The sequence below is a fragment of the Plecotus auritus genome (genome assembly GCF_963455305.1).
Source record: "Plecotus auritus genome assembly, chromosome: 8".
NCBI classification, from domain to species: domain Eukaryota; kingdom Metazoa; phylum Chordata; class Mammalia; order Chiroptera; family Vespertilionidae; genus Plecotus; species Plecotus auritus.
The window spans coordinates 98,501,957-98,526,069 of record NC_137782.1 but is presented as its reverse complement, the minus strand read 5'-3'; the positions used below and the strand labels follow the sequence as shown (position 1 = coordinate 98,526,069).

Below are 24,113 nucleotides of genomic sequence, written 5' to 3'. Positions count from 1 at the left end.
CTGTGTCCAGCCACCTGTAAACTAACACAAGTATCTTCTCACCTAGTACAAGACACAGACACACCCTGACACTGATGTCCAACGAGGATGCTGCCCGACATACATGGTCACCGACATACATGGTCACTCGGACACACACCTAGCGACACTGACACATCACATACAAGGACATGCAGACTTACACAGGGAAAGTTGACAGCCTTGGATGTACCTCAGGGCACGCACGCTGACCTCTCCCAAAATCTTGTGTGTCCTGTCCCCAGGGTGGGCAAGGTCAATGAGGGAAGGACATCCTCTCTTCCTGTGGTCACACAGGCCTCTCTGATTTCCAAGGGAAGGACTGACGGACTGACCCCTCCATAGAGTGCCCCCACCTTGCTTCTGCCTCATGGTGAGACCTTGGCCTTGAGGAAGCAGATCCCCAGGGTCCCTGTGAGAAGTGGACCTCAAATGTGCCATATTTTGTGCCATGCCCCCCAGCAGTGCAGCCGAACCTGCTCCAGGGTGGACCAGTGGGGGTCGAGTGTGTGTGTGGGATGCAGTGTGCGGGTGGGGTGGGAAGGGCCTCAGGGAAGGAGGCGCACCTTGTAACTTCATTTCCAACTAGCACTCCTTCCCCTCTTTCATTCATTCCCGCGTCCTGGTGGGCTTGCTGCCCATCACCTCCCCTCCTGACACCAGCTTCCCTGCAGGGGGCCAAGTTCTGGGGCACAGAGGAGCAAGGCAGTGGCCACTGTCCAGGAATATCCCATCCCAAAGCAGACAGGCTGGTCTAAATGGTCAGTAACCCCAGTGAAGCGCGGCCTCACACGCCAGGAGCCAGGTCCCGAGGGTGGCCACAGGCAGAGGTGTCCAAGGCTGGATGGAAGAGGCCGGACTCTGCACTGCAGGCCACGGCCAGCTCAGGTCCTAGGACCCTGCGGCAGCACCTTCTCAAGGCTGGGACGGAGCGGCGGTCGGTGGCTTCCATCCGAGCGCGCTGAGCTTGGGCAGTACCCGGCGCCCCTAGGGTGCCTCAGTTTACCCCACTGTCTGAAAAAGCGTCTCCCGCCCTATGGGCAGCATAACTGGCCACTTCGTACTGGAGGCCCGGCGGAGGCTCCCCTAGCCCCCGCCAGCAGGCCGCGCCCCCTCCCTCCGCCGCGTCCCTCGCGCGCGCAGGATACCGCGAGAGTCCCGCCCCCCAGCTGTCAAAGGTGGGAGGGGCGGGAGCGCGCATGTGCGCAGCCCGCGCCGCCCGCGCTGCCGGCCCCGCGCCCGCGCCCGGTCCGCCCGCCCGGCCCCGGCCCCCGCCCCGCCTCCGTCCCGCTGGGCGCCGCAGGTAAGCGCCCGGCCCAGACCCCGCGCAGCCCCGCGCTGGCCGCGCCCCCGACCCTGACCCCGCGCGCAGGTGGGGGGGCCGCGCCCGAGCCCCCGCCCGCCGCCCCACGCCGCGCCCGCCACCCTCCCCCCGCCCCACGCCGCGCCCCGCGCCCCGCGCCCCGCGCCGGCGCTGCGGCCCTGCCTCCTCCTCCAGAAAAAGTCGCCATTTTGGTTCACTGCCTTCCCCCTCCCTCCCCAGGCGCCCGTGATCGGCCCTTCCGGGGCCAGGCCGGGCCCACCCCGCGCAGGTGACAGGTGTGCCACGAGGTCAGCCGCCAGGTGTGCATCCCCTGGCCAGCTTCTTAGACGCGTCGGGACCGGACCTGGGGTCCAGGGCCGAGGGGCCTTGCCGTTGCCCGGCTGGCTGCCTGTGGTCAGCGTGTGGTGCCCCCACAACCCAGCGAAGGTCCCACCTTTTCGTCCCTGCTGGGCCCTCCCAGAGGGTGGAAGCCCTTTCTCCTGTTGTGAGAGTTGCAGGCCTGGATGGAAGGAGGGTCTCTGCCTCCTAGGCCAGCCCTGGCCCCAGGCCCCCCAACTTTGAATTCTCCTCTCAAACTGGATAAAGACTGGAAAGGGGGTCCCAGCAGGAACCTACACCAAAGGCCACTTGAGGTCATCATGGGGCTGGGGTGACTGATGTTGGCATGGCTCCTTTGGAAGTTGCATTGTGAGGCCTTTCAGAGAAGTTTGTTCAGACCTTTCTAGACCTATACCTCTCTCCAGGCCCAGGATATGGGCACCTCCTTGGCAATGGGCAGTGACTGTACTGACCTCTGACCTCAACCTTACAGATAGCTTCTGTAATTCCCTTCTTATCCTCTCTGATCTAAGTTAGTTAGAAACTGCCAGGAGAGGGGTCACTTGTTCACATAGCCCCCTACTCACCCTCTTCTGCAGCCTTGGGTGTCCCTATTAGAGGACCCAGCAGGACTGAGCTCAGAGCCCTCCAGTTCTCATGCCCATGCAGGCCCAGCTCACGTGGCAAAGGGTTCCCTGTGGCTGGTGGCCAGTAGTCTCTGAGTGGTGCTGGTGGCCCTGTAGATGGGGACAGAGAGGTTCCAGGGAGTGGAGGCGAGGAGGTCAGCTGGGCAGAGGGTGGCCGAGGAGCCCAGCCTGCATGAGGCCTCCATGGGAGTGGAGGGGCCCCAGCAGGAACAAACAGAGAAGAGGATCACGTAGGAAGGATCCACTAGCACAGGGACCAGAACCCGGTGCCGCAGGGTCCTCCTTCCTTGGTCCTGCCTCTGGAAAGGGACACACGTAGCTGGGGAGTGGTTAGGGGCCCTCAGTGCCCGCATTGGCCATCTTTCATCTGTGTCCTGGGGAGAAGGATCCAAGGGCACCTGCCTGGGTAGGGTGGCATTGCCTTGGGTTTGGGTGGGGCTGTAAAGGAAGGTGTCCCAGGGTGCCCGACCAACACAGCCTGTGTGCCAACAGCCATGTGGTATCATAATTGGCCCCAGAAGGAATGCTGTTAGCCTGCTGCCCGAGCACCTGCCTCTCCTGGGGCCACCTACCCCGTGCTGGGCATGAGGTGCGTGGCTCTCGGCACCTCGGGGCTGTGTCCAGGATGCATGGAGCCCATTGGACCTGGTGAGGGTCTCAGGAGGGGTTAGATCCTTCCGAGCTGTGGGGTCTCCTAGGGAGAGCTCAGCTGGGCAGTCACTTCCCTAAACTAGAAGCCCCCCATCACCTGCTTTCCCTGTGACCAAGAGCACAGGCAGGCTGGCTCCCTTTTCTGCAGCCAATGAGCAGGTCTGTTTGTGTGTAGGGGGGTGCAAGGACAGCCATTTCAAGTCCTGAGAGCCGGCCCTGATGGACCTCACAGGTCTGTCCACTTGCTCTGCAGCAATGACTGATCCTTTCTGTGTTGGAAGCGGCCGCCGGCTCCTGGGGTCCAGCAAGAATGGGCCTGGGAAGGATGGCAGCCAAAATGAGGCCCGGCTTCCTGTGAGGCATGATCCAAAGCTGGGTAAGAGGGGTCAGGCTGAGGTCAACTCCAGGCTGTCACAAGCAGCTGTGCTGAGTGTGGGCCACCTCCTGAATGTCCAGCTCCTGGGTCCAGGTAGCTGCCTGGGCTCCGAGAGCCTTCCCCGGGGGGCAGGGGCGGGGGAGCAGCCAGGGGCCCTGGATTCTTGTCCTAGGCTGACTACAGCCTTCCACCCCCACCCCATGCCTCATCAGGGAGGGGAGTGAGGCTTCCTCCAGGCCTCACCAGCCTCCTGGAGAGCAGGTAAGACTCCAGGGAGCACAGTTCCAAGCCTTGATGTGCCGTGTGCTGCAGGGTTGCCGGTGTCCCGGGGTGGGCAGACAATGCCTAGCCAGGCCCCACTCTGCTTTGACCCGGGAAGTCCAGCCAGCGACAGGACAGAAGGGAAGAAAAAGGGGCGTCCGAAAGCTGAGAACCAGGCCCTCCGAGACATTCCTGTGAGCTCCCTGAGGGCTGGGTGGGGCTCATGCTGGGGTCTGTCTGTTAAGGCCATTGCCCTGCCTTTGCTTGCCATCCACATGTCCAGCACCACGCCCTCAGCCCACATCAGTGGGCCACTCTGTGCCTAGGGATTCATGGCGTGGCCTGGGGCCCCGTGGACCATGTTCGCGGGCCCCTCGCGAGCACTCTCACTGCTCAGGGTGGCCTGGATCTTGCTGCAGTCCCAAGGTCGAAGGGCTCCTGCAGTCTGCCTGCCCTGCAGGCCAGGGCAGGTGCTGAGTCTGGGGCTCGGGTCAGCAAAGGCCGGGGTGGCTGAGGGTCAGCAGCCTGGCCTTTCCCACGCCAGCTCTCCCTGATGAACCAGTGGAAAGATGAATTCAAGGTGCACTCACGGGTGAAGTGTCCCAACTCAGGGTGCTGGCTGGAGTTTCCCAGCATCTACGGGCTCAAGTACCATTACCAGCGGTGCCAAGGGGTAAGGGGCTGTGGGCTGGGGAAGAGGAGGCCTGAACCCACCCTGCCCAGCTGTTGGCTTGGGTGTGTCTGCACAGAGGCCTGGGCAGCCCATCCCACACCTGCCCTCTCCACCCAGGGTGCCATCTCAGAAAGGCGGACCTTTCCCTGCCCCTTCTGTGAGGCCACCTTCACCTCCAAGACCCAGCTGGAGAAGCACCGGATTTGGAACCACATGGACCGACCCCTGTCTGCCCCTAAGCCTGGGCCAGTCAGCCGGCCAGTCACCATCAGTCGGCCCGTTGGGGTCAGCAAGCCCATTGGAGTGAGCAAACCTGTCACTATTGGCAAGCCCGTGGGTGTCAGCAAACCCATCGGTATCAGCAAGCCAGTGACGGTCACCAAACCAGTGACAATCAGCAGGCCTGTGCCAGTCACCAAACCAGTGACAATCAGCAGGCCTGTGCCGGTCACCAAACCAGTGACGGTCAGCAGACCTGTGCCGATCACCAAGGCTGTGCCGGTCACTAGACCTGTGCCAGTCACCAAGGCTGTGCCGGTCACCAAGCCCATACCAGTCACCAAGTCTGTGTCTGTCACCAAGACAGTGCCAGTCAGCAAGCCAGTGCCAGTCACCAAACCTGTGCCAGTCACCAAACCAGTGACCACAAACAAGCCGGTGCCGATGACAAAACTTGTAACGGTTACAAAACCTGTGCCAGTCTCAAAGCCCGTGACAGTCAGCAGGCCCATTGTGGTCAGTAAGCTGCTGACAGTCAGCAGGCCCATGGCCATCAGCAGACACACACCATCCTGCAAAATGGTGCTGCTGACCAAGTCTGAGAACAAAGCTCCTCGGGCCACGGCGAGGGCCAGTGGGAAGAAAAGGTATGGGGGTGCCTTCCAGGTCAGGGTTGGGGTGCTCACTGGCTGCAGCCTGGGATAACGGCCCACAGCGAGCCCCTTATCCCCCTGCCTCCTGCTCCGTACCTCCCTTCCTGCAGGGCTGCGGAAGGCCTGGACGCCTGCCCCCTCCCACCCAAGCAGGCACGGTCAGAGAGCGGGGAGTGTGGCCCATCCACCACAGGCCAGGGCTCAGCCTTCCAGCCCAGCACAGACCCCAACAGTGGCCCCCTTTCTCTGGGCAGCAGGCCCTTGGGGGGCAAGGAGGTGCCAAGGGCCACAGGCCCTGTGTCCCTGCCTGAAGAGGGAGCTGAGCGCATGAAGCACAGTAAGACGGGGAGAGGGGTGCGGCAACAGCCAGGATGGGCAGCAGCCAACCTCCCGATGGTTATTTGACCAGATCTTGGCCCTCTTTTCTCTCCCCTGAGTCAGGAAGGAAGCAGAAAACACCCAAGAAGTTTACAGGGGAGCAGCCATCCATCTCAGGAACCTTCGGACTCAAAGGTGAGGCCCCAGTCAGCCAAGCACCTGTGGGACTGGGCTCATGCACAGGTGTGCTCAGGCCCTTGGCCCACACCTGCACCACCCACATGTGTACACAGGCCTGGCCAAGGCAGAAGACAAATCCCGAGGCTACCGTGCCAAGAAGCAGGAGGGGCCTGGCCCCGAGGATGTCCGAAAGAAGGTGCCAGCCCCTGCCAACACTGTCAGCAAGGAGGTGCTGGCCCCCGTAGCCCACTCAACCCAAGGTGGGGGCTACTGTGTGGTGGGGCACAGGCTGGGTCTTGACTGTGAGGTGGTTACTGGACCACACAGAGAGGGGCTGAGTGTGGACCCTGGGCTGTGTGCATGGCGTTCAGGGCATCTGGGAGCCCAAGACAGCCCCTGAGGCCCTGGCTCTGCCCCGCAGAGGAGCAGTGGCAGCGGGCCATTCATGAACGGGGGGAGGCTGTCTGCCCCACATGCAGCATGGTCACCCGAAAGACCCTCGTGGGGCTCAAGAAGCACATGGAGGTGTGTCAGAAGGTAAGGATGCCCCAGGGGCTTCTGTGGGGAGGTGCCCAGAGCAGCTTCTCATGGGTCACCTGTCTGCAGCTGCAGGATGCCCTCAAGTGCCAGCACTGCCGGAAGCAGTTCAAGTCCAAGGCCGGTCTCAACTACCACACCATGGCTGAGCACAGCACCAAGGTACGCCACAGGGCCCAGCTGCCATCCAGCCTGACCACTGACACTGACCACAGGCCTTCCCTTCATCTCACCCACCCTGCCCAGCCCTGCCCACTGACCTTTCATTCCCACACTGCCTGCCCACGGACATCTGTGGCTCCAACTCGGGGCAGGGGCCCTATGGGGATGGGGTACTGAGGCTGGGCCTGCCCCCCAGCCCTTTGACACAGAGGCCTCCGAGGGGAGTGAGCAGGAGGAGCGCGAGCGACTGCGAAAAGTGCTGAAGCAGATGGGGAGGCTGCGCTGCCCCCAGGAGGTCAGTGGGACAACAGGTGGGACAGTGTGGGGTGAGGCACAGCCCCTTGCTGGCCTCTTACTGACCTGTGACCCCCAGGGCTGTGGGGCCGCCTTTTCCAGCCTCATGGGCTACCAGTACCACCAGCAACGCTGTGGGAAGCCGCCCTGCGAGGTAGACAGTCCCTCCTTCCCCTGTACCCACTGCGGCAAGACCTACCGCTCCAAAGCCGGTCATGACTACCACATGCGCTCTGAGCACACAGCCCCGGTGAGTGGCCAGTCCTCCTGTCCTTCAGGCACCGAGCATGTGTGCCCCCCCACTTGCTTATGTGCCCCTGCCCACAGCACATGCCTGGCTCACCGCACCTGCAGGCCATGTGGCTCCTGTCATTCACCTTGGCCTCCTCACCCTGCAGCCCCCCAAGGAGCCCCAGGACAAGCCCCCTGAGGCCGAGGACCTATTGGGTGTCGAGCGGACCCCCAGCGGCCGCATCCGCCGCACGTCGGCCCAGGTTGCCGTGTTCCACCTGCAGGAGATTGCAGAGGACGAACTGGCCCGAGACTGGACCAAGAGGCGGATGAAAGATGACCTGGTGCCTGAGACGGCTCGGGTGAGCCGCCTGGGCTCTGAGCAGGATGTGCCTCCATGTGGGGTTCTCTGAGATGGCCCTGCCCCCTGTGACCTAGGCCAGCATTGACCTTGAAGGTTCAGATCTCCCTATGGAGGGTACAGTTGAGAGCCTCTTTAGAGCAGTGGGAGTGTCGCTGTCAGCTCTGGCCCAACTGCTGGGGCTCACCCCAGTGCCTGTCTGTTTTCACAGCTCAACTACACTCGGCCAGGCCTCCCCACACTCAACCCCCAGCTGCTAGAGACGTGGAAGAACGAAGTCAAGGAGAAAGGCCACGTCAACTGTCCCAATGACGTGAGCTGGGGCAGGCTGGTGGGTGGGCATGGGGACGGTGGGACTTAGGGACAGAGAGCCCAGGTATGGCCCTGGGTGACAGCCTTGCAAGTGGCCAGCCTACCTGTGGTCCCTGGGCCTCTGCAGGGTGCTCAGACAGAACCCTGTTGGCAGAGAGGCCTCGACCTCAGCCCCCGAGGCCTAGCCTGCCCACAAGTCTCCATGGGGTAGGAGCTATGATTTGTGTGGGGGCGCTGCCAGGAGGTCCTCCCCATGACTGTCTCCTGCCCAGTGCTGTGAAGCCATCTACTCCAGTGTGTCCGGCCTCAAGGCCCACCTCGCCAGCTGCAGCAAGGTGAGTCCCAGGCTGTCCACCATGTGCACAGGTGCTCAGCAGTGCCCCCGGGACCCCACACGTGGAACATGCGACCTGGCCTTTTGGGCAGCCTCTTCCATGAGCCCAGAACTAGCTGGTGCTCCGTGATCACCTCAGCCCAGGAACCTTTGCCGTCCCCCAGCCACAGACATAAGTCAGTCAGTCCCAAGTTGTTCCGCCCACGGGCTTCTCCCATGGGTGCCAAGGGGCATGCTGACCTGCCTAGATAAGCCGGGGCCACCTTCCCTGTAGCTGCAGGTGGGGGAAGTCCTGAGCCAACACCTGGGGCTGGGCTGCCCCGTGTCTTGCAGGGAGACCACCTGGTGGGGAAATACCGCTGTCTGCTGTGTCCGAAGGAGTTCAGCTCTGAGAGTGGCGTCAAGTACCACATCCTCAAGGCCCACGCAGAGGTGGGTGGCACAGCCTGTGCGAGGGGCCGTGGGGCCTTGTGCCTGGGCGGACTGGGCGGTAGGGGTGGGGGGTGATGTTTGAGTGAGAGGCCAACGTGGAAAGACTGGGCGCTTCTCACGCTTCTCGTCCAAGTGGCTTCAGCTTCCTGAGAGCCGAGAAGCTCGGTGCCCCCTCCGTCCCGGGGCCTCTACGGCTGTTTTTCTCCCCCCCAGAACTGGTTCCGCACTTCGGCAGACTCGCCTCCCAAACACAGGAGCCAGGAATCACTGGTACCCAGGAAGGAGAAGAGTCTGGCAGGCGGGAAGAAGCGGGGCCGCAGGCCCAAGGAGCAGCTCCTTGAGGAGTCTGCACCCAGGATGCCCCCCTGCCAGGAGGACTGGCCCCCAGGAGGCAGAGACAAGGGTGCCCGGGGCTCCACTGCCCGGAAGGTGGGAGCCAGCAAGTCACCCGAGAAGTGAGCATGGTGGTTGGCAGGGCCTGGCCCCATGCTGGCCGAGCCCTCCTCTGTCCAGGGTGGGGCAGCTAGCTCTGGGATGCCCTGCCCACCAGTTCCCCAGCCCCACCCCTGCCTCCTCTGCCCAGTGGGGCAGCAGCCCTGCTCTTCTCCATGAAGGTGGCCCTTCCCTTGCAGGCTGCTGCAGGCACACCTGGGCTGGGGCTCCCTGAGAAGGGCCAGGGGCAGTCACAGAAGTGCAATCGCCTGGAGGGTCATTCACGGGCCTGGCAGAGCCTGGAGGGGTAGGGAGAGGGTCTGCAGCCTGGGCCTTGGTGCCATGGGGGTGGTGCAGAGTGGCCAGATGCCCTTTGGCCCCGGGCACGTGAGCTGCGTGCCCCACCTGCTTCCTCAGGCCCAAGGCTCCGGGGTCCCTGGTTCTGGGCTGATGAGGGTACCTCAGCAGCCTTGCCTCTCTACCCAACACTGGAACCCCAGCACCCCCAGCTACCTCCCTGGACAGACCCTGAGTCTGACCGCTGCCGTGCTGACCTGATGGTCCGTCCCCTTCACCCTTCCTGCCTCTGGTTCCTCAGCTTCTGTTCTCTACCTCTCCAGGCCCACCCTCCCTGCCTGTGTGACCCCTGCTGTGCTTGGGCCCCCTGACCCACTGGCTTGTGTCCATCCTGGTGGGGATAAAGTGGCCCCGCCAATGGGCTCTCTGCTATCCCCAGCGGTACTCCCTGCTTGGGGCAAGGGAGGGCCTCTGGTTTTTTGCTTTCAGGGCTGCAGGAGCTGGGGCCACGAGGAGCACACTCCAGCTTGCCGTCACTGCGGGCCTGGCTGGGATAGCCTGATAGGTTAGGGATAGGCCAGTCTGGGCCCTGGGGCCGTGGGCATGTGGGGCAGGGAACTGAGCCCAGCTCTGTGGAGTGACCACTGCAGGAAACAGCCTTCTGTCTGCTGGTCTGGTTTGGCCTGTGGCCAGGTTCCTGTGGGAATACCCTACCCTTTTTTTACCTGCCCCTTTGTTTCTGGTTGTATGGTCTTTTGATATGAGAGCTGAAGGCTAGGGAGGGGGCTTGGCCAAGGTCACCGTGGGTTGATGGGAGCTCGGGGCTGTCTTGGCTCCCTTTGGGGCCTTGAGGACAGCTAGGCCTGCAGGTTGGGGTTCAGGCTGGAGTCCAGGGCACCTGGAGGAGTGGGTCGACACCTCTGACCTCCTCCCTGGGCCCCGCCTTCCAGCTGTGGCATTGCCTCGGGGAGGAGGGCACTCAGAGTCACTGGGTTTGGATGGAGGCTATTTTCCACAGGGGGGGTGGGGGTGGGCTGAGGGCTCGGCCTTGCCGATCCTGGACGATGTGAATTTTGATATTTTCCTGTGTGCTTGTTTCTCCTGGGTGTGTAGTGGATGCCAGTCTTGTGGCTGTGACAAGTAACAACCTTTTTTTATTCTGTTTTTTATACAAAAACTTACAACAATCTGACATTTTGGTGCTAAGGATCTCCTGGTGCCAATGGTGGATCTGAGGGCTGGGCTAGGGTCCCTGGGGTCCCTCCCCTGCTCAGGGAGGCAGTACTGACTGGGCACCCTTTTGCCCCAAGCTGCCATCCTCACCCAGCCCTGGAGAGGAGGGGCTCCAAGCTGGACTGGGCTCTCCTCACCCTGCAGTAGGGGGACAAGTTCCCAGGGGCTGTGGGGCCAGATCACTGTGCTGCCTGTCTCTGGCTTCTTTGTCCAGATGCTCTGTTCCTGGGCAGCCCTGGCCTGGTGGTGTAGGGAGGGGGTGTAGAGATGTGGATCCTTCCTACTCACACACATGGCACATGGGAGTGACCCAGTGTCAGTCAAGGTGGGCGCAGGGGCTGGGCTCTGGGATAGGAGGCTTTCCTTCCTGTGTCCTGGGTGTCATTGTGGTGTAGAGCCGGTGGAGGTGGGTCAGGCAGCCACTGCAGGGGCAGCCTCAGGAGGGGAGAGGGAAGCAGGTGCTGACAGGAGCCCCAGGTACACTTTCTCTGCCCTTGTCACCAATGGCTGGAGGAGGTTGGACCTCAGCACCTCTACTGGGGACAGCCACCTGCCCCAGCCTCTCAGGTACTTGGCCCTTGGGGTGTGGGGGGCTGGTTTTTGCTGGGGGGTATTTCCAGGTCACCCTCCAAAGTCCACAGATGGTCCCTGGAGTGGGACTCCCGCCTAGATGTGTGGGAAGAGGTGGGGTCTTGGATAACTTGAAGTTTAGCACTTTAACCCCCTTCTTTGTCTTTAAAGTGGGTGTGGGGGCTGCTGCCCAAAGTGGCTGGTGGGTTGGACCCGCCTCCCTACTCCCCTAGCTCTGGTTGTTGAGTGCAGTGGCAAGCTGGATGCAGAGCCCTCCTCACAGGGGCAGAGCCCTGGGTGGCTCAGCAGGACCTGCCCACCTCCACTCTGGCAGGAACACAGCCAGGTAAACTGGCCTTGGCTGACACCTTCGGTGAGAGGGTCCCGAGTGGCAAACTCCAGGGTGTAGTAGGCATGGACTATGCCCGAGACCCAGCCCAGGGCACAATGCCGGGTCCCTTTCTGAAGATCTACCTCTGGCCCTGCCCACCCCCTTGCCCTGAGAACAGGAAAGGGCTGACACTTCACACAAAAATAGGATGCACTTTATTTGCATGTGCAAAGGCAGATGGATGAGGGTGTCTCCTGATGTGACTGGTGGCCCTCAGCCATAGCTTGCCTTCCCCCCCCCCCAACCCCCCTCCCACCCCCGCGTTCCTCTAGTTCAGAAGGGAAAGGACGGTGCACCCTGACCTGCGGAGGCAGGGCTGTCCCCGCGTGTCCTCGCTCTGCTGGCCTTAGGAGGCTAGTCCTGGAACTGAGGTTCAAGGGGACCGGCCAGTTCCTCCCGCCTGGCAGCCACACATTCTGTACTTTGGGCTTCTTGGTTTGTTTTTTTTAATGACAGTTCTCCGTACATAAGTGCATTTTGAAAGAGAGGTTCCAGCTATCCCTTGTAACCATATATATATACATATATATTCTATCTACAAAGTGTTTATTTGCAAGATGTTTTGACGGCGAGCTCGGGCCCTGCTCACCTCGTGACTGTCCCGGTCCTCGTCCCCGCCCCCAGGCCCTGAGTGGCACGGGCGGGCCATCAACTGTATGTATTAAAAATGACTGTATCAAATAAATGTTTATTGATTGTTTTCCAGGGGTTGTGTGCGGCTGAATTTGTGGCAACACGCGGGGTAGGGTCCTTCCCCGGGCTGACGATGCCCAATCAGGGTGGGGGTGGGGCGTGGAGGTGGGGGAGACCCAGCCGCGTAGCCTTGTGGGATTTGTAGTCCTTGGGACGCGTCGGCAGGCTCCGAACTGCGGCTCGAGCGGCCCACCCCGCCCATTCGTCAGCGCTGAGGCCTGGAGCTCCATGGCGGCGCCCCCGGTCTCCGCTGATACTCCCCGCTCGTCCCCGCCGCTCCCCGCGGCCGGAGACGGAACGGACCAAACGGCGGCGAAGAGCGAGGACCGGTAGGCGTGGCGGCCGAGTGCGGCCGGGGTCGCGCACGTCCCTCCTGTCCGCTGTGGGAGGGACGGCTGCGGGAGCCAGAGCATCCGCCCTGCCCCGGCTGGGGCGAGGAGGCCTCAGTCTCCTCGGCACACCGCACCCACGCATTCAGGTCCCCGGCCGCGGTGGGAGGTCCCCGGCGGGCACGGGGTTGAGCCCGCAGCTGGGCGCTCAGGCGGAGGCTGGGCGGATGGAGCGCGTTCTGCTCCCTGAGGCTAACGGGTTTCTCTCCCGAGTGGATGGGCCTTGGGCACCCGGGCTGCCGCGTGTGCCTGCCTGACGCCCCTCGGTGGTCCGTTTCTTCTGGGGCCCGCCCCCGCCCCACCGAGAGACCGGCGCTCATGATTCTGGGGACCAGGTGGTGCATGGATTATCCTCTGACTGCCCCGCCTGGTTGGAGGAACACCCTCGAGGCTTCTGTAGGGGTTCGCGAGGGGACTTCGTGGTTGGAGTGGGGAGGAGTCTGGCTGGCTGGGAGAAAGAAGTGGCTCCTGCTCGGTGCCTGGGGGGGGGGGGGGGGGGGGCGGGCCGCGCCACCAGGGGGCGGTGCAGAGCATTGCTGGGCCACGCCCCGGCCTGAAGGCTGACCTCCCTGCTGGTCTGAGCTGTCCCCTGAAGGCCCCTGGGCTCCTGGGCTCCCATGGGCCGTCACGGGAGGGAGCCCTCTAGGGCAGCCTGGGTACTGCAGGGAGAGGAATTAGGCCCGGCCGCCCTGCCATGGCAGCTCCTGCCAGAGTGTCGGCAGGAAGAGGCTGCGTGGGCTCTGACGGAGCATGTGTCCTCCTGGGCTCACACCCTCCCAGTGAGCAGTGACTAAGAGCTTGGTACGGGGTGACAGGGTCTAATAGGACCTGTTGGTGACACCTGCTGGTTCCAAAGAATCTTTGATTTAGCCCAAGCTAAGAGGAGGCAGGGCCAGGCAAGTTCTTGAGAAAAGCACTCCCTGGAAGACAGGTTGGTGGCAGCTACTGTGCAGAGGACGGGACCCAGGACCAGAGGGCAGTGACTGGACTGCAGGGCTCTTCTCCGGAGACCATGGGTCTGCCCTGGCGCTGCTCTGCTCACCGCCCTTTACTGACGCTGAGGCCTAGGGCTCCCCTGCAGTCCCTGTACCACCCTGGAGGGCCCCAGAGTTGGCTCTGCTGGAGTCCAGGGTCCCTGAGCCTCTCCCTGCCCACTGTCCCATCTTCTCCTTCCACCTTGTGGCCACACCTGTGGCCTGTCTATCTTGCTGTTGTTTTTTGTGCCTGTAGAGGGTCAGCCCCATGAGGACAAGGACCTCGAACACCACACCCTTAACCCTGGACATGCTGGTGGACAAATGGGCACCTGTGGCGGTACCTGCACTCCTCAGGCTGTGTCCTGGTTTGGTCCATGTGGGGTTGGGGCTGCAGCTGTGGGGTGCAGGGAGACTGGCCCAGAGCATAGGGAAGGAGGGGTCCTGCCAGGGGTTCCAGGGTGGTGGGGATGCAGCCCCATTCCTGCACCTGCCCTGAGAAAGACACCCTGAACCCTCTGTCCCTGAGCCTGGCCCTGGTGAACCAGCCCCTCTCTCTCCCCTACCCTTTGCCTCATTTTACTCACTCCCCCAGCAAACTTTCCTCAACTGGGATGGGGTGTCAGGCAGGAGTGGAAGCCTTGGGTGCCTGCCCCAACTCTGCAGTCCTGTCCAGCCTCCCTGAGTGTGGGCCTGCCCCCCATCTGCCCAAGCCCAGGGTCAGGAAAGAAGCTCCTGTGGGCAAAGATGGACAGGCCAGTCCCGCCTCCAGATGCCTCTGGTGGGTGTGGACACACCCATGTTACCTAGGCAGGCAGGAGAGGCCCCTTTCAGATGTTTGAACCCTATCTGGAATTTTTTCACTGGTGAGGTTCTGGCAGCCGTAGGGATGTTGTTGGAAGCTGAGTCAGGAGGAAAGCTGGCCCTGGCCAGTTTTGCTCAGTGGTTGGGGCATCAGCCCGTAGACGGAAGGATCTCAGGTTCCATTCCCGATCTAGGGCATGTACCGCCATTGCTGGTTCCATCCCAGCCCCAGTTGGGTCACGTGAGGGAGGCAACCAATAGATGTGTCTTTCTCACATTGATGTTTCTCTCTCTCTCCTTCTCTCTCTCTCTCTCTCCACCCCCCCTCTTCTCCCTTCTTTCCATTCTCTCTGAAAATGAATGGAAAAATCCTTGAGTGAGGATTAAAACACAAACAAGGAAAGCCAGCGACAGGCAGTGACCTGATAGGAGGGAGGAGTTAGGATTTCTGGCAGTCCTCCCTGGCCCACTTTCCCTTGTTCCCAGGAAGGTGCCTGCCCCAGGCTGTCGGCAGCACCAGCCTTGGAAGTCGTCCTTGCCGGTGGTCATCATGACTTGTGGAGGCAGCCCCTGTGCAGACTTGAGGACAGCTCCTTTAGCGACTCGCCCTTTCTGAATCGGCTCCTCTTCCTGCCGCCAGGCTGGGGCATGGCTGTGTCATTCCCTCCCAACGCCGAGCACAGGTGGCCTTGGGGGACATGCTGGAGCCTAGCTGTGGAGGGCGGAGCAGGCAGTTATTCTCAGATGCTCAGGAGGGTAGAGTTTCAGATTTGTTTATGCCTCTAGGAGGCACCTTGGGGATGGGTGGAAGGCCCAACTCCGCACCGACATTCACCTTAGCTTGGCCAAGAGATAGCTCAGATGCCCCTGTTCTGCTGGGGGCAGTTGGCCCTGCAACTCCAGGCAGGCCTGGGCTCTGAAGCTCTTTTCAGGGTGTTTCAGGGGGTGCACGGTGGTCCTCACCAAGCCCTGGGCCAGCAGTGTGCCAGCCTGTGCCCAGGGGGCAGTTCACACCCGAGGCTGGCCTGTTCTGCAGCAGGGTCAGTGCTATTAATATCGGCAAGTGCACAGCCCCAACTGGGTGATCCTCTTATGTCTGTGACCTCGGCTCTGGGGCCGGTGGTGAGAGCTGTTCCTTCGGCACAGGGGCCTCAGGGGCATCCCAGCTGCTGGCTCCCTACCTCCCAGTGGGTAGCCTCTGCAGCCAGGGGTCTGGCCTCATACTGGCTGCCCACCCACCCATGGAGGGGCAGTCACGTGGTTCCTGAGTTGTCCTAGAGGGCTGCTGTGGACCTAAGGTAGTGTGGGGTGCCCCTGCAGACACCTCGGATCATCTTGTGTCCAGCCATGAGCAGCCCCCCAGCTTACCCTGGCATCAGGATCTCAGGGTGCTGGGTCCTTGGAGCAGAAGGCAGGTGAGTGGCAGGCCTATTGTCCGCAGCTATGGTGAAGAGCCCCGCCTCCCCTGCATCTCGGTCAATTCCTGTCGGGGGGCGCTGCACATCAGGGAGCAGGAGCCAGGCAGGTGCTTGGGGCGGTAGGGCCCACTACCCGCAGGCACGGGGGCTGCTCATTGCAGGCGGGTCTGTGTCTCCCAGTCCTGTAGCTGAATTGCCCTGTCATTGTAGTCACCGTGCCCTGTCTGCCTGTGACCAGGGAAATAAGGTCTGTGCGAGTTTGTCTTATCGAAATCAGATCGGTCCCACTGTGAAATGGCTCGCTCTGAGGGCACATGAGGCTTTGTCCCTGGCTCCCAGAGAGCCAGGCTTGGAGAAGGCCATGGGCTGGGCTTGGCTGCAGACCCGGCCTGACGCTTGCAGGCCCCTTGCATGCTGAGGCGGGCGGATTTCTGGCAGTCCTCCCTGGCCCACTTTCCCCTGTCCCGGGGAGGTGTCTGCCCCAGGCTGTCGGCAACACCAGCCTCGGAAGTCGTCCTTGCTGGTGGTCATCATGACCTCAGTAGGATGCGGATCAGGCACAGCAGGGACCTGAAGGCTCCCTCCAGAGGCCACCAGTCTGGGGTGGGAATCAGAGGAACAGGAGCGGTGCCAGTCCTGGCCTCCACTGTCGGGGTCCATTCTGCAAGGCCATCCTCAGTATGGTGCGCCCTTTGCAAACCATAATTTCTCGGGGTTTCCTCCCTGAGTAGAAAGCACAGAGGGGAGGGGCTTCCTTGTCGCCTGGGTGGCTCCGTCTGCCATTTCCAGGGTGACCGGGGCCTGGGGACACCATCTGTCTCCAGGGCGCTGGTCCGTGCCAGTCTTGAGTCCCCCAGGCGCTCACGGTCCATGGTGGTGCTGTGGCCTGTCCCCAGGCCTACCTTGCCACTGGGTCATCTTGGCACCCAACCCCATGGCAATCATTAGCCCCGTGTTCTGAACGGAGCCCAAAGGTAATGGCTGTCCCCGTGGAGGCGCCACATGCGGAAGGCTCGCTGCTGGAAGCTGCGCGCGCGCCCTCCCCCCGCCCCCGCCGCCCCCATGGGGCCATGTGTCTCCTGTCAGCGCTGCGGGCTTGCTTGCCCCTTCATGTGCGGACATCGCTCTCTGTGCCCTCGAGGCTGCTGGTGTGCCTATCGCGTGGGTGCCGCAGCTCACCTCTTCTGCTGTCCCCCAGCACGTGCACAGGCACCACCTGGCACTGCGGGTTATAGCGGTGACAGCAGGACTGAGCTGTAACCCAGACCAGGACTTGGTCTGGTTTTTGATAACAAAGGGACATGTACTTGTAAGACATTCAAATGGGGCAGAAATCCCTGTTCCAAATCTTGGTGCCCAGGGCAATCGTGGCACTGCTTCTAGCTCATTGTATGCATACATGTCCCACTCACATGCACAGACCCGAAGGGCAAGCAGGCTGGCAGTCCACATGCTGGTTTTCACATAAACATCTTCGTTTACTTCTTGCCCGACCCACGTCCAGGACACCTTCCGTGTCCCCATCCGTCTCAGGCCTTTCCTGAGCAGGTGTCGAGCCAAGCCGCTCAGCCACCCGGGCTTCTCCAGAAGCCCTCCCTGTTGGTTTTGGGGCCTCAGGCCAGTAACCACACTGGACCCCAGGCGGGTAGTATGTCCCCTCCCATGAGCAATGCAGCATGGGGATAGCTGGGCACAGGTGCTGCCTGTCTTTCCCAGACTGAACTGCCACCTTGTGGGCTGTGGGCCCTCTGCCCTCCTCCCTGCAGTTTGCAGGGTGCTGGAGGGCGAGGATCAGTGGCCTCTCCAAGGGTCTCCCAGCTCACAGTCTCCCTCCTACCTCCATCCACGTCACTGTCCTTGGCATGGATGGCACTCCTCCTGCATTTTCGTTGTGGTTTGCTGTCCCTCTGAACTTGTGTGAACAGTGACTGAGGCCACAGGCCCTGTGGGTAGGTGGCAGGTGGGTTTTGTGTGCCATCTCAGCCATGCCCGCGTGCCTGCATGGGGAGTGCGTCATAGAGACAGCCACGCTGGGCCTGATATGGTGGTGGGCTTGGCGGTGGGGCCGGCCAAGCGAGCTGTTCTCCTTCCTGCAGCAGCAATGCTGAGGCCTTGGACAGGCTCCTCCCGCCTGTGGGCACTGGGCGCTCGCCGCGGAAACGCACCACCAGCCAGTGTAAATCTGAGCCGCCTCTGTTGCGCACCAGCAAACGCACCATTTACACGGCGGGGCGGCCGCCCTGGTACAACGAGCACGGCACACAGTCCAAGGAGGCCTTCGCCATTGGTGAGTCGCCAAGTGGGTGGGCAGGACCCGCCATCAGGTGCCAGGGCACTCTCCAGTGGCAGAGGTTGGGCTTCCAGTGGCGGTGACTTGGCTGGAAGGGCTCTCCTGGCCCCACCGCCCCTGGGACCCAGGTGTGTGGCCACCTCCTCTGCTCCCTCGCAGGCCTGGGCGGTGGCAGTGCCTCTGGGAAGACCACTGTGGCCAGGATGATCATTGAGGCCCTGGACGTGCCCTGGGTGGTCCTGCTGTCCATGGACTCCTTCTACAAGGTGAGGTGGCCCAGCGGTGGCCGCTTGCCAGGGCCTGCCGCCCCTCCGCACTGAGTGCAGCCTGCTCTCCTCACAGGTGCTTACCCGGCAGCAGCAGGAGCAGGCTGCCCTCCACAACTACAACTTCGACCACCCAGATGCCTTCGACTTCGACCTCATCGTGTCCACCCTCCAGAAGCTGAAGCAGGGCAAGAGCGTCAAGGTCCCCGTCTACGACTTCACCACCCACAGCCGCAAGAAAGATTGGGTAGGCCCAGCAGCCGGGCTGGAAGGGTACACAGGCGGGCACAGGTGCCAGCACAGGCTCCTTCCCTTTGCAGAAGACGCTCTACGGTGCCAACGTCATTATCTTCGAGGGCATCATGGCCTTTGCTGACAAGATGCTGTTGGAGGTGAGGGCGGGCTCCAGGCCATCCTCCTGCCAGGACACCCTCCCACAAGACTTGCCTTAAATGCCTCCTCTGGGCAGGCCCTGTCACTCACCCTGTTCCGTGGTACAGGGTCACCTGTCCTATCCAATATGTGGTCCCTAGGTGTCAGTGAAGAGCGGGTCCTCTCCCAGAAGGGGGTTCAGGATGTAGGTTTAAGCAGACAGGGCAGGTCTGCCACCCACAGAGAAGATGGAAATGCCTTTGGTGGCAGATTGAGGGGCCACATCTCCTGGGTCTGGGCACAAGCTCTGGGCTGGTACCTTGGTTTCCTTTCTGTCCCCACCTGCACACACCACGTTCCTGTCGGTATTCTCTCTGCTGTCCTCTGGGGTCCCTGTGGTTGCCAAGATCGCTGTGACGTTGGGGGTGGTGGGCATGGCTCATGTGCATGCTGGTGTCTGGAAGGGAGTCGCCCCCGTCTGTCTGTGGGTCTGCACAGGGTGCTCCTGACCCTGGGGGCATGGACAGCCTGGCCATTCCCTGTCCTGGCGCTGCAGAGGTTGTGCTCACAGCCACTGTGCACTTCCTGTGGGAGTTCTGAGGCTCAGGCCCCAGGAACCCGCTACCCCTAGCACCCCCCATGGCTCCTTCAGGGGTTACCTGCTGTGTGCTGAGTGTGGGGACAGACCCCAGACTCACCAAGCCCCAGTCCCCAGTGTGAGAGCATCAGTGAGGGAGGCTGCCTAGAGGCGCATCGAACCCTTGCCCTTGGACCAAACCTGGCTGACAGCACCCCTGCCCTCCAGACCCTCCATGTGCCACGGGCCTGGCTTGCTCTCGGGCTGTGCAGGAGCCGGGTCGTGGTCACACGGCCTCATGGCTTCTGCGTGCTAGCCTCCCTAGCAGTGGCTTGCTCCCCTCCAGCTCCTGGACATGAAGATCTTTGTGGATACAGACTCTGACATCCGCCTTGTGCGACGGCTTCGCCGGGACATCAGTGAGCGTGGCCGCGACATCGTGGGTGTCATCAAGCAGTATAACAAGTTCGTCAAGCCAGCCTTTGACCAGTACATCCAGCCCACTATGCGCCTGGCCGACATCGTGGTGCCCCGAGGTAAGCAGGCTGCGGGGCGGGGGGGGGGGGGGGGGGGGGAGGGAGGGCAGAGGGATGCGCCGCCCATCACCCTCCCACTGGTTCACCCTCCTGCCCTTCCCACCCCAGGGAGCGGGAACACAGTAGCCATTGACTTGATCGTCCAGCACGTGCACAGCCAGCTGGAGGAGGTAAGCCATCTGGCCAGGGCCTGTGTCCCAGCCCCACCGGCCCCTGCCGCCACCACTCATAGCCCTGGTCCAGCAGCCCCCATGTGCTCCTGCTGTCCTGCTCAGTCAGTCCTGTGTACTATGGACACAGCAAGGTTCCCTGAGAAAGTGGGGCTCAGGTCTGCCTCGGTGCTCCCAGCCTGAGCCGAGCCTTGCCCAGAAGGGGCCATTCCTGTCCCTCCCACCCTTTGGAGGGACTTGGATTTTGGTGCAAGTCCCACGTCCTGAGCACTCTTGGCAGGACCCCGACCAAAGGTCACATGTTCTGGGCTGAGACCTGTGGCTTTGCCTGCCCAGGTCAGAGGGCACCCAGGTTAGAGGGTGCCCAGGTCAGAGGCTCTAGGGAGCTGGCTCCCTCTTGTGACTGGGACTGTCCTCCCATGTGGCATGCCCATTCCTGGGGGGGGGGGAGGGGACGGGGCACACGGCAGCAACAGGCTGTCCGGTGACTGTGAGGTGAGTATGCTGCCGCCATTGACGCACTGTTCCCTTGTCTCCTGTCACTGCTGCAGCGCGAGCTCAGTGTCAGGTAAGATATCCCGTACCTGTCCGCACAGACAGGCCTTCCCAGCACCCACGGCGCCAGGAGCCGGGGCTGTCCTCGCTGCTGCGCTCAGCCTTGGCAGCCCTGGTCCAGGCACAGAAGGGGGTGTGGTGGCCCCCACACTGCTTCTGCCTTTCCTTTTGGGCAGATGAGGAAACTGAGGCACAGGGAGGTTTAGGGACTTGTCTAAGGTCACCCTAGCCTAGGCTGACCAGACCTCCCTGGAGGCTCCCTCCCAACCCCAGAGTCTCAGCTGCCTGGCCCCCAGGGCAGTAGCCACAGGCATGACCCTCAGTAGCCAGAGGGCTGGGGTGCACGTTTGCCTGATCAGAAGGGCTGGACCGCCCAGGTGGTGGTGCCCCAGCCCTCTGGCCCCATGCCCACCTGGGGCTAGTGAGCAGACAGAGCCAGGAGGAGCTCTGGTATCCTGTTCTCACACAGTGGGCAGCAGGAGTGACCCGCTTTCTGTGGAGTCAGGATGTGCTGGGCTGAGCCACCTGGCGGGGGAGCCCCCAGTTCATGCTCAGAGCCCCTAAGCTCCACTCTGCTGGAGCCGCCAGCTGCTGCCACTGTGTGGTCCCTGGCTCACCAGGCCCAGCCCCGCGGTCTCCTGGGCCAGGTCCGCTGCAAGCCTCTGCTCTGAGAAAAACAGTTTCGGGGTTTCAGGTTGGAGAAAACACCTCAGCACAGCCAGTGACAATTCCCCTTCTCTGGTCAGCCAAGGAAGCAGCGGCCCGCAGCTGGCGCCCCCCAACCTCCGCAGCCCCAGGAGGTGCTGCTTGTGGGTGGGTGGGATGACATCCTGGGTCACCCTCCTCCAGGGCTTCCTGCATCTGGTCCTGGCCTGCCCGCCTCTGCTTCTCCCCAGGCCACTGGTGGCAGGGCCCATGCTTCCTGCTGAGTGGTCTTTTCTCTGTTCTTTTCCTCCTCTCTGTAAACCTGGGGTTGCCTGCCCTTCCCTCCCCGACATGCTCTGGGCCTCCTCACCTGGCAAGCAGAGGAAGCTGCGCTGGGATATGTGAGGACGAGTGCAGTGCCTGGTGTGGTGCCTGGGGGTTGTGCTGGGGCTGCACCTGCCTGCCCTTCCTCTCCCCTCCCCTCCCCTCCCCTCCCCTCCTGCCCACCTCCTCTCCCCTCCTGCCCACCTCCTCTCCCCTGGCTACCCCTGGCCCTTCCCCGTCCCCTACTCCTGCTCCCTGGCTCCCTCCAGGCATGGGGCAGCAGGGGGAGCTTCAGCCAACTTTGTCCCCCTCTCCTGAGGGGCCTCACATCCCCTGGGGGCAAGGGTCAGGGCTTGCCCCAAAGCTCAGCTGTTCCCTTAGAGCAGGGGTGGGAACAGCTGCCTGTATCTGGCCCTCAAAATCATGGGGTCTGGCCCTGCCAAGGCATTAGTGGTGAGTTAATTGCATGTGTGACCAAAACAGAACAGGCTAATTTTTAAGTTGATAATTTTGTATGGCCCACAAATGAGGCTATAAAGATCCACGTGGCCCTGGGCTGGGAAGAGGTTCCCCACCCCTGCCTTAGGGAGAGGTGTCTGGTGGGGACTCCTTGCAGGCTGAGGCCCTGCCCCATTGCCTGGTCCCTGCCTCTGGGAGGGAGGCTCCCACTGCAGCTGGCTTCCTACCTAATGGTCGGCTGCTCTGCCTTCCACTGTCCGTTAACCTTTGCCTTGTCCTTGAGAGGGCGGGGCTATCTCAGGCCAGGGCCCTCCCTCCAGATGAACCACTGGGAGGTGGCGGCTCCCACCTGCACAACCAGCTGCCCCACCGCATCAGCCCACAGTGTCTGGAGTGGGAGGATGGCCGTGGGAGAAGCGCTCAATCCGTCTGTGTCCCCAGGGCCGCGCTGGCCTCGGCGCACCAGTGCCACCCGCTGCCCCGGACGCTGAGTGTCCTCAAGAGCACGCCTCAGGTGCGGGGCATGCACACCATCATCAGGTGAGGGCCCTCAGCTGGGGCGCAGCGGGCGGGGTGGGCGGGGCGCCTTTTGCTGAAGCCCAGGCCCACAGGGACAAGGAGACCAGCCGAGATGAGTTCATCTTCTACTCCAAGAGGCTGATGCGGTTGCTCATTGAGCACGCGCTGTCCTTCCTGCCCTTCCAGGTGCGCAGGGCTGGGTGGGGGGTGGGGCGCGCGGCCCCTCGTGCTCATCAGCGCCACCAACCTCTGTGCTGCAGGACTGCGTCGTGCAGACCCCGCAGGGGCAGGACTATGCCGGCAAGTGTTACGCAGGGAAGCAGGTATCGTAAGGGTGGGGCAGGGGCGCGGCCTGGGCTGGACTGGGGTGGCCTGTGAGGCGTGGTCCAGCTCAGCCATCCTCCTTAGATCACTGGCGTGTCCATCTTGCGGGCGGGGGAGACCATGGAGCCGGCGCTGCGGGCAGTGTGCAAGGACGTGCGCATCGGCACGATCCTCATCCAGACCAACCAGCTCACCGGGGAGCCAGAGGTGCGGGCGGAGCCTGGGCGCGGGCGGGGCCCTGGGTTGGGTTCCTCTGATGCTCTGGCTTCCCCCAGCTCCACTACCTGCGGCTGCCCAAGGACATTAGCGACGACCACGTGATCCTCATGGACTGCACCGTGTCCACAGGCGCCGCGGCCATGATGGCTGTGCGCGTGCTCCTGGTGAGTGGACCCGCTCTGGACGGCTGGGCTGGGCTGGGCTGGGCTGGGATTCCCCATCCTGTCCCTTCTGTCGCAGGACCACGATGTGCCCGAAGACAAGATCTTCCTGCTGTCGCTGCTCATGGCGGAGATGGGTGTTCACTCGGTGGCCTATGCATTTCCACGCGTGAGAATCATCACCACGGCCGTGGACAAGCGTGTCAATGACCTGTTCCGCATCATCCCGGGCATTGGTGAGGCTGCCTAGGCCAGTCAGAGGGGCATGGGGGCCGCAGGGCCCGATTCCCCACCACAAGGGTCTGCTTCTTTCTCTAGGGAACTTCGGTGACCGCTACTTTGGGACTGATGCCGTCCCCGAAGGCAGTGACGAGGAGGAAGTGGCCTCCACGGGTTAGCCAGCCGTCAGCCTCTTCCATCTACATCCACACCCAACCTCCTGCCTATTGGCCCTGCTTACAGAGTACAGACATTGACTCGTTCTAGTTAAACAACGTTACCAGCATAACTTATCTATACCTTTCATAAAATAAATACATTTTTAGAAAAACTGAAATTCTGACCAATAAGCTGGTGCCTGGGAATGCTGTTCTGCCTGGGACTGGGCTTGGGCATGGCCCCCGAGCTGCCAGCTGCTTGGCTGCTTGCGTCCCCAAACTGCAAGGCAGCCTTGGAGAGGTGGGGTCTAGGGACTGTCCTCTGCAGCTTCCTGGCCGGGGCCAGCCTTCTCCCCAGCAGGACAGGCCGTCCTTGCCTCAGGCTCAGGGCCAGATTTAGGAGAGGGCAGAGCTGGGGCCCTGGCTCTCCTGGATGAGCCACCCGGCCTGGACTTAGGGCCCTGGGTCTCCCAGGCAGCCTCTGCAGGCACCCCACCCCCACTCCCCACGTGTGTGTACTAGGCAGGAAATCAGTGTGCGGGCAGCTGCAGGAGGGAGTGATGAGCTGGTCCTAGGCACTGGCCAGATCCCCAGTTGCAGGAGAGGTGGCCAGGGCCTCAGCAGGTCAGCCGTCCTTCACTATGTGCAGCTTGCCTTGGCTGCTCCTGGCTCCTCACAGCCGGCCTGTGGCAGGCCTGCCTGGTCAGGGCGCACAATACTGATGTCTGGGCTGCTCTAGGTGAGCTGTCAGGCTCCAGTGCCCTCACCCGCCCCCTCCGCCCTGGCTTCGGCCTCTTTCTTGTCCCCCAGTGTCTTT

At 62.4% G+C, this 24,113-nt stretch overlaps 2 protein-coding genes across 28 annotated transcripts; both read left to right on the top strand.

Annotated features, from left to right (window-relative positions):
- Window positions 1-1,225: 1,225 nt before the first annotated feature.
- On the top strand, window positions 1,226-11,929 carry ZNF512B (zinc finger protein 512B). Of its 10 annotated transcripts, none has more exons than XM_080686877.1 (18): window positions 1,226-1,321; window positions 1,562-1,629; window positions 3,212-3,334; window positions 3,647-3,789; window positions 4,140-4,268; window positions 4,386-5,134; window positions 5,251-5,477; window positions 5,582-5,653; window positions 5,752-5,898; window positions 6,060-6,175; window positions 6,245-6,337; window positions 6,534-6,632; window positions 6,711-6,881; window positions 7,030-7,224; window positions 7,435-7,536; window positions 7,808-7,870; window positions 8,203-8,301; window positions 8,515-11,929. In XM_080686877.1, exons 3-18 carry the CDS (start codon window positions 3,214-3,216, stop codon window positions 8,758-8,760), a joined length of 2,772 nt encoding a protein of 923 aa, XP_080543003.1. In that variant the 5' UTR covers window positions 1,226-1,321; window positions 1,562-1,629; window positions 3,212-3,213; the 3' UTR covers window positions 8,761-11,929. The 10 variants fall into 10 exon arrangements, with proteins under 10 accessions (XP_080543003.1, XP_080543001.1, XP_080543002.1 ...); XM_080686875.1 differs by having other exon boundaries at window positions 1,562-1,641; XM_080686876.1 differs by having other exon boundaries at window positions 1,562-1,641; window positions 3,191-3,334.
- Window positions 11,930-12,064: 135 nt separating this feature from the next.
- Window positions 12,065-23,487, top strand: UCKL1 (uridine-cytidine kinase 1 like 1). Of its 18 annotated transcripts, none has more exons than XM_080686883.1 (16): window positions 12,065-12,246; window positions 17,599-17,789; window positions 17,952-18,058; window positions 18,135-18,305; window positions 18,379-18,450; window positions 19,354-19,543; window positions 19,652-19,713; window positions 20,265-20,281; window positions 21,295-21,336; window positions 22,138-22,236; window positions 22,308-22,401; window positions 22,476-22,538; window positions 22,624-22,746; window positions 22,815-22,922; window positions 22,999-23,155; window positions 23,238-23,487. In XM_080686883.1, exons 1-16 carry the CDS (start codon window positions 12,146-12,148, stop codon window positions 23,315-23,317), a joined length of 1,677 nt encoding a protein of 558 aa, XP_080543009.1. In that variant the 5' UTR covers window positions 12,065-12,145; the 3' UTR covers window positions 23,318-23,487. The 18 variants fall into 18 exon arrangements, with proteins under 18 accessions (XP_080543009.1, XP_080543012.1, XP_080543021.1 ...); XM_080686893.1 differs by having other exon boundaries at window positions 12,078-12,246; window positions 17,602-17,789; XM_080686897.1 differs by lacking the exon at window positions 12,065-12,246 and adding an exon at window positions 13,168-14,767 and having other exon boundaries at window positions 17,602-17,789.
- Window positions 23,488-24,113: the final 626 nt, after the last annotated feature.